The 12,201-nt window shown below is 49.5% G+C and overlaps 1 protein-coding gene across 11 annotated transcripts in view; it reads right to left on the bottom strand.

Moving 5' to 3' along the window:
- Window positions 1-12,201, bottom strand: part of NAV2 (neuron navigator 2) — a 712,574-nt gene that overhangs the window by 380,320 nt on the left and 320,053 nt on the right. For 7 of the 11 annotated variants that reach the window (XM_082747349.1, XM_082747355.1, XM_082747359.1 and 4 more), the window contains exon 1: window positions 9,841-10,959. The exons of 2 other annotated variants lie outside the window; for them this stretch is intronic. In XM_082747349.1, coding sequence (XP_082603475.1) covers window positions 9,841-10,098 — 258 coding nt within the window. In that variant the 5' untranslated portion in view covers window positions 10,099-10,959. Of the gene's footprint in view, window positions 1-9,840; window positions 10,979-12,201 lie in introns of those variants that run through there. 2 more of the 11 variants (XM_082747358.1, XM_082747361.1) reach the window with 1 other exon arrangement.

Below are 12,201 nucleotides of genomic sequence, written 5' to 3'. Positions count from 1 at the left end.
AGGCATGGTCTGGCTAAAAAAGCAAGCCATCACAGGCCAAGCTGTGGAGGCTATAGAGCAGGCTATGGAAGCATAGAGGACAGATGCTGCCACGGTGATGGTGGAAGGCTTCCCGGAGGAGGTGACACAAAGCCTGAGCTTGGATGGGTAAAGGATGGGGAGGATTTAGCCACGCAAAGGAGACCTAAGTAATGGGGACAGAAAAAGGGTTGAAGCAGAGAAAGAAACTTGCTCCCATTCATACACACTCATACACACTCACCTTCTCACTGTCTAGATGAGTAGGACTCAACCAGGGGTTTTAATATTTTTTAAAATTTCCTCATTAAGAACAATTTCTTTTATACTTTCAACTTTGCAAACATTTTAGGTTTTTAGAAGAGATGATCAAATCAACTTGGATCTTGTGATTCCATAAAATGTCAGCAACTAGTCTCATGAAAGAACAGGAATGAAGCCAAGATTCTCACACTACACCAGAAAGGAGATAAGGAGTCCAGATCCTAAACCCAGTGAAATAAACTTGGCCAGGCTATTTATTGTCAGTGAGTACACACACACACACACACACATACCCATCCCTATCTCATTTACGTTCTCAGGGGTACACTGTAGAGGTCAAGGGGAACTGCTAATGTACACTCTAGCCAGAGCTTCCTTTTGTTTCTCAACATTTTCTTTTGAAAAACTTCAAACAGAAAAGTTGAGAGAACTGCACATGTATCTTCACCTAGATTTACCAGTTGTTAACACTTTATGACATTTATTTTGTCCTCTCTGCAGATACACTAACCTTTTCTCTCCCCGAACTATCTGAGATAGTTGCTGACACCCAGACACTCTATCTCTAAATATTTCAGCATGTATCTCCCAAGAAAAAAGGCATTTTCTTACATAACCTCAATACTGTTTACATCGATGAAATAATACTCTCTCACACACCATCTGAATTCAAGTATCTCCAGTTGTCTCCAAAGGAACTTTCTAGGATTTATGGTTTTGTTCATGCAGGTTCCAGTCAAGGATCTCTCACCGGATTTGGTCATCATAACTCTTTGTTCTCTTTTTCTAGAATAGTTCTCCATTTACATTTAAAAAAAAATTTTTTTTTTCTTAGTCTTTCATGACATCGTCAGTGTTGAAGATACCAGGCCTGTTGTCTTAAAGAATGACCCATAATCTGAATTTATCTGATGGCCAACAAATGATTCCAAACAAATTCCCCAATTTTTTCAGATTTATTTATTTATTTAGAGCATGTGCACATGCGTAGGGGGAGGGGCAGAGGGGGAGGGAGAGACTCTCAAGCAGACTCTGCACTGAGCGCTGAGTGTGGAGCCCGACACGGGACTTGATCTCACAACCCTGAGATCATGACCCGAGCCAAAACCAAGAACTGGTCACTTAACTGAATGAGCTACCCAAGAGCCCCCTCAAATTCCCCATTTGACCCTTTCTCTCTCCAGGATCAGCCCTGCCAATTCCACTAAAAATGCTTAATGGAACTTGTGGCCTCAGAGCACTTGGAACTTTACCAATCCCAGAGGGGTTTAACTGATACTATTAAGAAACTAATATTTATTTAATATTGAAAGAATATTTTCAATATTTCTAAACCTTAGGGGTGGAGGAGAGGAGTCAAATGTCATATGTACCCACCCCAAGGAAATTTTATAGCAATTTACTTTGATTTAGTATTAACAATGGCTTTTCAGGTGTTTTGTTTTGTTTTGTTTTTCTCGAAGTGCTTCTACTCTTGCTATTTAAGAACTGAAACTTTGAGAGGCACCTGGGTGGCTCAGTGGGTTAAGCCTCTGCCTTCAGCTCAGGTCATGATCTCAGGGTCCTGGAATCGAGCCCTGCATCAGGCTTTCTGCTCAGCGGGGAGCCTGCTTCCCCCCTCTCTCTCTGCCTGCCTCATTGCCTACTTGTGACCTCTCTGTGTGTGTCAGATAAATAAATAAAATCTTAAAAAAAACACAAAAAACTGAAACTTTGGGGTCAAGGGGCACCCAGCTGGTTCAGCTGTGGTAGGGCAGGCAACTCTTGATCTCTGGTTGTAAGTTTGAGCCCCATGTTGGGTATAGAGATTACCTAAAAATAACAAAATCCTTAAAAAAAAAAAAGTTGACTTTGGAGTCAAGCTGATACGGGCTCAAATTCTGGATCTATCATTTATTGGCTGTAGCTTAACCTCCTTGAGTCTTGGTTTCCTTAAAGGGTATTTATGGTGTGAGGTGCTTAAACTAGTGTGTCGGTCCTAATAATTGCTTCTCTTAAGCTTCGCAAGAACCTTCAAAAAAGGTGGAGCAAGAATGTTCCCCTCCATTTTATAGGTCAGGTAACTAAAGCTCAAAAGAGACTATGACTTGTTGAAGGTCACACAGCAAAGCATCCAAAGAGATAGAACTAGAACCAAAGTTGCTGACTCCCAAGAGCTTTCCTTTCCATTACTCTTCAGGAAATAGCATCTTCCTCATAGGATGTCGTGAGGATTAAATGACATGCGACATGTCTAATGCCATGCATTACGCTGGTACAGACACTATGCTCAGTCAGTGTCGGTGACTGTTAGTATCATTATTTTTCATTTGTCACACTGCTGTGATTTTGTTCAAAGGCCCCCAAAGAAGTCTGGGAGTTAGGCTCATAATTACCTTGACTTCCACCAAGATGGGGCAGGGGATTGGAAAAACCTAAAATCCACTGAAGGTATTAAGGTTTCACTTGGAAGGAAAGACAAAATATTCTGAGGCTGTGGGGCCATTGTTTGGAAAACACAAGAGAGGGTCTGTTTTCCTTGGGAAAGGGACACTAAATCATGAGTCATTCTTTAGGTTCTGTGTGGGTGACTTGAGGTTCCTGAGAAAACTTTTGTGTCACTCACTACTGTCGTGAGTGGACTGAAACACAAAAAGCCTGACCCAGTTTTATTCCCCAAATCCCATGACCCATTCTGCCTAAGACATTCTAGGAACACATTGTCCATCCCCTTGAACAATGTGACCAAGAGACAGAGTGGCCATTGAAATTGGCCCTGACGCAGTTAGTAAAACACCGTTGGGCAGCCGGCCATGCCTTGGGGCACCTCAGTGACCAAACTGATCACAAGGCCCAGCTCCCACCATAATCATGCCAGCTGCAAGGGAAGAGGGCTTTCCTTCTGCCCTCAAAACAATAAGTAGCCATTCAGAAGCCCAACCAATGGGATTGTTCCATTCTTGGAACATGGCAAGGCCATCACATTATCCAGTGGCTGCAGGGCTGGCTCAGGCAAGGTCTTACAAAGAAGACTTCCCATAAGATTGGTTTGCAGTAAAGCCCTCGGCTCGGCTGGTGCTATAGGGATGGCTTGCCTGGAACCAAAATGTGGAGGTTTCATTTCACAACTCTGGATATGACTCATTTAGAGGACATCGTTCTTAATGTACTCTTGCTCCCCATTCACCTAACCAAAGCCCTGCCATGTTCTCTGCTTCCACGGGGTCAGTCATCTGTTCTGCCATGTAATCAACTGTGCACCTGGGAGGCACCTGAGAGACAGGTCGGGTGGAAAGAACGTGAGCCTGTGATGAGGCAGATCTGGTTTGCACACTTGGCTCCGACCTTACATAATAAAAATAGGCAATACCAAGTATTCCTTGCTTATTATATGCCAGACACTCTTCTCAACGACCTACCTGTTTACCCATTTCTACTTTATAGGTGAAGACGCTGGCATTTAGAGATGTGAAATAACTTGCCCGAAGCCTGGATTCAAACCTTGGTCTGTCGTCAGTGAAGCCAGATCTGCCGTGTAAAACGGCCTCTGAGTGCGAACTCCCTTTGCTCTCAGCTTCCTCAGATAAAATGCATAGATGGGGCGTCTGGGTGGCTGTGTGGATTAATCCTCTGCCTTCGGCTCAGGTCATGATCTCAGGGTCCTGGGATGGAGTCCCACATCGGGCTCTCTGCTCAGCAGGGAGCCTGCTTCCCCGCCCCCCGGCCTGCCTCTCTGCCTACTTGTGATCTCTGTCTGTCAAATAAATAACTAAAATCCTTAAAGAAAATAAAATGCATAGACTACGTTACATTTTACCCATTGCTTGCATCTCAGATTATATACACACAAAACATATACACAAATAGGTAGAACAAATACATATGCAAAACACTACATATACAAGCAAAACGAACACATGCACCAGACAAAGATACCTATAAAGCAGCGGAGACTACCTGACACATAGCAGATGCTCCAGAAACGCTTCCTTCCCTGCTGTGCCGGCAGATTCTAGGAAGGAAGCATCTCTGACCTCAAGCCCAGATTTCACTGGGTGGTTCGGCTTTTTCCCAGCCTAGCTTCCGGAGCGTCTCCAAGTCTTCACTAAAACACCTCTCAAGGCCACATCTCTTATGCCATAGAAGTAAGTCACACGGGACACCAAGATTGGGTGCTTCAGTCTTGGTCACAGAGGAAGAGAGGGCGAGAAGAGGGAAGCAAATCTAGCTATTCCGAAGGCTGGAAATTGGGCTGTAATTTCTCCAGCCTGGCCTTTGATGTGTGTGTGCTAACATGTGCTCGTTACTTTAAGCTGTTCCATGTGGATCTATTTGTATATGCGTGTGTGAATATATGTGTATATACACATACCCAGAAGGAGATGTACTTCTATACGTGTGTATATATACACACATAATGATATCCTAAATAAGCCACCCGTCCCACCTTTAAAGTGTCTTACGAAAACTAACCCGTGGAATAAGCAATAATAGGCGAAATATAAACATTCTTGCATGTTGGCGGATAACTATGCTATACATTCCCCTCTAAGAACGGAGAGAGAGAAGAAAGAGAATAACACAATAGCAGAAAAATGCACTAATCAAATCCATAATCAACTTTGATGATGGAGCAAGGATTCTAATCAAAACACAATGGGGCAAAGTTGCAACAGGTTGTAAGCTTGGAGCTGCTCTCCCTTCCCAGGGGCCTCGCCTGCTCTTTCTTTTTAAACATCTGAAACACCCACAGAGGATTTCAATCACTTCTAATTACTTTTTAAAGAAATGAGTTGCAAGTTGAACACCAGGCTCCTAAAAACAGGAAATATCAAAGTATTATATATATAATTTTTTTTTCCCTGCAGCTGCTTCTTAAAAATAAGCTAACCTCTCCTCAAATAGCTCACGCGCATTCCTTATCTGAAGGTCGGCCGGCCAGGGTTTCTGAACGAACGCAGAGCATGTCTCTAAAACAATTCTTTGCATATGGTCATAATTTATACACCGCGTTAATGGAGCAGATGCTATAAATGTTCACTCTTGGGGGAAGGCCCAGGTATTCCAGCACAAGGAAGGGAATTCAGGAGGGGTGTGGGGCTGCAGAGCGCAGGCCCCCCAGTGGGGGAACAGCCCAGCTGCAGGGTTGTGAGAGAGGTTCAAGGTGAGGGGCTTGGGGAGTTGACAATGGGGTTGTACGTAAGAACTGTTTTCTGGCTACCTTAGGTCTTTTCACAGTTGATGGACATGGAAAGCCGGCTTGGGGGGAAAGGGCTGTCACTGGCTGAACAGAGCTGCTGCATAATAAAAGAAGCCGTGAGAATCACCTCCCTTCCCCTGTAACTACCATGTTGAATATTCTGAACCCCAAGCTAATAACAATAATCACTGTCATTTTCCCAAGGGTCTGTTATAAACCAGGTCTTTTTTTTTTTTTTAAGATTTTTATTTATTTATTCAACAGACAGAGATCACAAGGAAGCAGAGAGACAGGCAGAGAGAGAGGGAGAAGCAGGCTCCCTGCTGAGCAGAGAGCCCGATGCTGGGCTCCATCCCAAGACCCTGGGATCACAACCTGAGCAGAAGGCAGAGGCCCCAACCCACTGAGCCACCTGGGTGCCCCATGAACCAGGTCTTTATGGACACCATCTCCCAGCTTCTCCTAGGAGGCCTGCATATGCAGAATTCTTATCCACCAGCCAGCAAGCAAAGCCAATCCTTCAACTGCAAGATGCTTTTGTTCTTACCACCTTTGAAAAGGAAGACACTAGATAGAGACAATTATCTGTTGCATGAAAGTGCAGCTTCCCTGTGGTGACATCATCTTTTGCTCTCTACCAAAGCTTGGCCCTGCCCTCATCCTTCCCTCTCATGATCATCTCACCTCCTCTTCTCCCCACGCAGTCAGTCCTGCCCATCTCTGAAGCCCAGCCTCCTCCAGGAGGCCCTCTGGATTTCCCCAGCCATTATGGCCCTTCCCTTCCTGCAGGCCCCAAGCATATCTTTCAGTCCTCTCTGTACTGTGTCCTGTTGCCCTTGGTACCTCAGATATACCTCCCAACTAGACTATAAAATCCCCAAGGCCCAGGCCATGTCTTATTTAGTTTGTGTACCTGCCAGGGTAAATGATGGAGGGAGGCCACTATGAAATAGGTTGGGAAGATCACCAGCCCTGAAGCTAACTCATCCTGACTCTGTTCCATCACACCAAAGCAGGATGACCTAGGGCAAGTTGCTCTATCTTGCTGAGACTCACTCACCCTTCTAGCTCAATGGGTAGAGCTGGGGTCTTACCAGGGCCTGCAAATAAGCTGGAAGTCTCTGTGGTTCTCTCTCTACAGCAGAGTGGTTAAGGGCATGGATTCCAGAAGCAGACTGTCGTCCAAGTTCTAACTCTACTTCTGCTACTCACAAGCTTACTGACCCGGTTTTGCCTCAGGTTCCTCATGAGCAAAATGAGAATACGCCTACAGTAACATAACATAGTAACACATATGTCATTGGATTGTCAGAAGAATCAAAAGAGGCTTTTTATGTACTCGTCTTTAGAACAATTCCTGGCATGTAAGCAATGATTATATTATTTGATTTGCCATTGTTATATTATTAATTTATCATTATTATGTTATTTAACTTGCCATTATTATATTATTTGTCATTATCATTATATTATTATTATAGAAAATCATTGTTATAGAATATGTCTTGTCTGTTTTTAAGCAATACTGTGAGGATGAAATAATATTATATGTAAAGAGCCAGGCACTAAACAAGTAGCAGTGCCCTTCCCTCTTCTTCAGGGCATGCCTGGTACTGACAGATGCTCTGTAAATTCCGATTAATACCCTTCAAGGGCTAGAGAGATAAGCTATGCCTTTTCACACTTAGAGCTTATTAGATCCAGGTTCAACATGTCTTATCTCTTGCTTTAGCAATATAAATAGTTAATTATATTAAGTATTCCTTATTTGCCAGACACTGGGCTAAGCACTTCACATGTTATTCTTCTTAATCCTTACAATTTGTATCGCTGTTTATGCCCATTTTTACAGAGGGAAAGACTGAGGCCCAGAGAGGTTCATTAAATAGGTCACCCAGCTGCTACGCAGCAAAGACAGGACACCACAGATACCTGCCTGACTTTAAAACCTCTGCTAGTGACCACTGCATACCCCAGTCTTCTGCCAAAAGCTCCCTGAATAAAAGGGGGAGTCAGAGGCCCCAAGATGTCATCTGCCCTATAATTCATCATCTTCCAGTGATCAATACCAGGATTTGAATTAGGGACTAGAGAGGTCAAACCAGACAAAGTCCTCAAGCCTATAATAGGCTTTTCTGAATGGCAAATGGGCACCATGTTAGACAGAGTGAAAGGAAGCCCTTTCCAAAGAAGGGAAAACCGCCTTTGCCAAGGTCACTTCAATGCCAAGGTGGGGCAGTGAGCACCAGGATCCACCACCTGCCACAGAGAAGAACCCTCAGGAAGCCCAAACGTGGATAAGGAAAGAGGAGGCTGATAAAAGTAGCATAGGCCATCAGAAAGTAGCCAATGTCCTTAGCAGTCAGTCCAAACCATCCTCATGATCAGCACACAAGGTCCCACTGAGGTCAAGGCATGTGCAATGGCAGCATTCTGGGGATGGTGGACCAAGAGTAAGAGAGGGAAGCTAAGTAGTGAGGGACCAGGACCCTGCCAGCCCCTCCAGGAACAGCTGGAAAACATTTTTTCAGAAAAGAGGGTGATGAATCACCTTTCCAGAACCTGCCCAGTGCAAGTCCTTCAACAATGTTTATTAAATATAGGGTCGAATGGGCAAAGGCAGAAGAGCTTCCTGGGCAGAAACCATCCCATGTCCACTTTCCCTCTCATTCCTCAGATCCTCCTCATCAGGTTGGAAGGGTGTGTGTCATATCCCAGAGTCACTGCTCTGACCTCCCACATACCACCCACCATACCTTACTCACAAGCCCCACCTCCAAGGATGGATAGGAAAAACCTCACAAGAATGTACCCCTGAGCTCATTCTCATTTCAGAGCTGACTGGACCAATCCTGTGGCTAACAACAGAAAACGAGAACAGAGCACTAAACCCTAGCAGAGACAGGTCCCCGGAGCATAGGGGGAAATCTTGCCTTCCTCCCACACGCCATCACTCAAACCTGTCAGCTTCCAAAAATGTTTAGCAAGTGCAGCAGCGAGGGGCATGCTTATCAGCCTGGTGTGGGAGCTTAATCTGCTCCGAGGGCCTTCTCCAGCCCAGAGTTCCAAAAGTCTGCTTACGATTAGCTCCCAGCTCCAGTTCCTCCATCGGACAGGCTAGCAATGTGTTGAGTTCTAGCCTCTGATCAGAGAAAGCTCCAGGAGAAGGTGGAGACAGTGTCAGCAGAGAGGAAAGTGCCAAAAAGGTCAGCTGGTCTGTTGCCACTTCCCTGACACCAGCCCCAAACCACCTCCCCCTCTGGCTTCCCGCCTCTCCTGACTGGGACAGTCACATCCGTCAGGTCAGCCTGTCCCCAAAAGTCCCTGCTGACTGACTGCCAAGAAAATGGAGCATGCCCCTGCTCCCTCCTACCAGATGGGGGTGGGGGGTGGAAGGAGCAGGGAGGGCAGGAGGCCAAGAGAACCTGATTGGCCCTTGTGGATTTCCTTAAAAGAGACTGCCGGCCAGGGCCTGTCACCCAGCCGAACTGGGTGATGCAGGCTCTGTCGGGAAAGGTAAAAGTCACCAATTCTCTTCAAGCCGGAGCCACCCCCCGCCCCATCCCCACACCGGGTCAGGCAGGCTACCAGCGCTGGGATCTACTACCCTGAAAAGAGGGGGCTTAGCTTCCGGGGAGCCTTTTGGAGGCAGACACCCCCACCCCTCCCCCACCCCCACTCCAGCCATAACCGCCGGCCAGGACGCTGGGAGTCTCTGGCTGCCCGCCTCAGCTGGTGCACGGGCAATCCCATGGCAGTCCCAGCACCGTGCCTGGAATCCTTTCGCCCCAAGGGACGGGCAGGGGCAGGCCATCGTCCAGCCGAAAAGAGCAGGTTGATGGCAACCCCCAGACCCCTTTGCTTAAGTCTTGCTGCCAGGCCTGGGGGCGTTGAGCCCAAGGAGGCCTCAGACCATTCCTTGGCAGACAGAATCTTGCAGAACCGCCAGCCCGCCAGCCTTTGCAGCAGACACTGCCTTCTTGAGGCCAAGCTCTCAACATGCAGGACCTGACATTTCCAGAGCTGCACGTTTTGGGTTTTTTTTTGTTTGTTTGTTTGTTTGTTTGGTTGGTTGTGTGTGTGTGTGTGTGTGTGTGTGTGTGTGTGAAAACGCCACCCGTGCCCCCAGAAGGGAGCTGCGGGCGTGCCCACACCCCGGTCTCTCAGAGCTCCTTAAGGCAAACCACCGGCACCCGGCCACACCCACCGGCCAGCCCAGTCCCCCGCGCGCATCCCCAGATCTGCCAGCCTAAGTGGAATGGCTCCCTTCTCCGCCCACTGGGCAGCCCTTTACCCCGTCCAGCCAAGCCACCTTACCCCCAAGAAGTATTCACCTCCTCCCACCCCCGAACAGCGCCCCGGCACACAGCACCTCTCACCTGGGTATCGAACCCGTTTTCCACCGAGCCGCTCTTCCGCAGCGGGAGCCCCTCCCCCGCCGACTCCTGCAGTCCCTGGGATTTCAGGGGGATCTGGCTGGGGTAGGCAGTCTTGCTCACCTCCACCTTGCTTCCCAACTTGAGGTAGCAAGGCTGGGGGCCGGTCCGGGCTGGGGGCACGTGCAGGATGGGCGCGGCGCTGTGCACGGGTTTGGGCAGTCCCGACTTCATTTTGGAGGCGACCAGGATGGCCGGCATCTTCTCCCGGGGCTTCGGCTTTCCCAGCACGTCCCTGGCAGCGGCGGCGGAGGCAACCGCTAAAGGCAGCGCGGGTAGCAGAGCAGGCGCCGGGCCTCGGCCCACGAGGCGCCCACCACCAGCGGAGGGGGAAAAAAAAAAATCCCCGGGTCGGGGAGCTAGCAGCAAACCCGCAAGCGCGCCTGCGGGATGGAGCAGAGGACTGGTTGCGGAGCTCAGCAGGTCCCACCTGGACGGATGCTGCAGCCGGGTTTCACGCCCCTCCTGGGCGGCCTGTTCAAGGGATCTGGGCGTTCAGGGGCTGTTCCCTCTTGCGATTCTCCTCCTGGGAAGCCGAGGCTTGGACGCCCATATTAACTTGTCACTGCATCTCCGAAGTGAGGAGGCCCCTTTGGAAGAGGAACCGCGGGGACGGGCGCCTCCAGCTCCAGGAGGTTGCGGGTGTCAGCGGCCGAGGGTAGGAGCCAGCAGCGGTGGGAGGCAAGGAGCGAGCCGAGGAGGAAGGAGAGGGAGGACGCACGGAGCCCAAAATGCCTCCACCAAGAGGCAGCTGCTGCCCCGATCTCGAGCACCGCAGTGTCACCCGCGACGCAGAGGCGCGGCGACAGCCCCCGAAAGGTCTCTCTAGGCGTGACAGTCACCGCTGGTTAGAAGTCCCCCGGACAGATAGCACCTTAGCGCCTGCAGGTCTGCACGTGCTCTGTGAGCTAAAGCGCAGCAAGGCTGTGGCCGTGGGGCGCGGGCACCCGGACGCGCGGCTGGCGGGCTGGGCAGGGCTGCGCTCGCGAGCGGCGGCCCCGCTTCCCGGGAAGGTTGCGCTGGCTGCGGGGCTCCGAGCAGGGGAGGACAGGCTGCGGCCGGCGCGGCTGCGGCGCGCGCTGACAGCCCGGGCCGCCCCGGCGCGCCCATTGGCCGGTGGAGGGCCAATCAGCGCCTGCAGTCCTCTCTGCAAAGGGGGCGTGGCCTCAACTCCCCGGCTGCGGTCGAAACTCTGGGGCCGCGGCGGCCGCCAAGTACAAAGCCGGCTGGTGGCCGCTCTGCGGCACTGCTCCTGCGGCGCGCTTCCCAGCGGGCCGATACTCCCGCGTCCCTGAAACCTTCTTTTGAAAAATGCCCTTTCGAATGCAAAGGCCCGCCTCGGGGCCCCGCGGGCAAGACTCGGGAGGAAGTTTGTTTCCTTTTTTCAAATTGTTCTGGTCACCTTAACGGTTTGAATCTTCCGGAATCGCGCCCCCCGCGCGGCGGCCCCCTGTCTGGACTGGGCAGGGCTGTTCCTCGTCTCCCGCGCTAAGGACTCGCCAGCCATTTCTCCTCTTTTCTGCCTGCACTTCCAGGCGGGCCGGGGGACCTCCCAAGAGCTTCCTCTCCAGCTTTCAAAGGCTGCTCTTTTCATTTAACTATTTGAAGTATTTATAGGCAAATACAGGACCCAGGGAAGACTCCCGCCCCGTGTCTGCTCCCGCTCGCAACCTACCACAGACTCTGTCATTAGGGTGGCCCGAGGAAGCCAGGAGAGGCTCCATGACCCCAGCTGTCTCAAGCTAACCCTTGCTTCGTTTCTTGTAGGAGCCCCTCCCTGTCCGTGCCTTGGACGCACTGGCCCCACAGGTTCCTCGACTTGAACGCGTCCGAGGATTTCTGTCTTCTCAGTTGCTCTTTGGGTTCCTCCCTGACGTAGAGTATATGAGGATTGGAAAGCAGGATCCAGACAGGCCCAAACCCTCGCAGTTCATGGACTAGCATCTCCCACCCCAGAGCATTGCCTGGATTTAAACTTGGCGAGTTCTTTCATCAGATATGCACCCTTACAAAGCTTGGGTTTCACTTGGAGCGAAGGAGGAGGTTTGACTACATTTTTATCACGTGAGGTTGTTTGGATTAAATGAGATAGCACATGTCAGTTAAGCATAAGTACCTGTCAGTGTAAGGGGTCAATAGAAGTTAGGCATTATTATCCCTTTTCCTAAATTACTGCTTTCCACCATCCCAGTCATCTCTGCTTACAATCTGTTTGTCTTTTTTCTCTGTCTCTAAGATAACAGGTTTTCCCTGTATGTCCACCCTGTAGCGTGATTTACAATGCTGAAAGCATTGATTTATCAT

The sequence above is a fragment of the Mustela nivalis genome, assembly GCF_964662115.1.
Source record: "Mustela nivalis genome assembly, chromosome: 9".
Classification (NCBI taxonomy): domain Eukaryota; kingdom Metazoa; phylum Chordata; class Mammalia; order Carnivora; family Mustelidae; genus Mustela; species Mustela nivalis.
The sequence above is the reverse complement of the archived record's forward strand: the minus strand, read 5'-3'. Positions and strand labels throughout refer to the sequence as shown.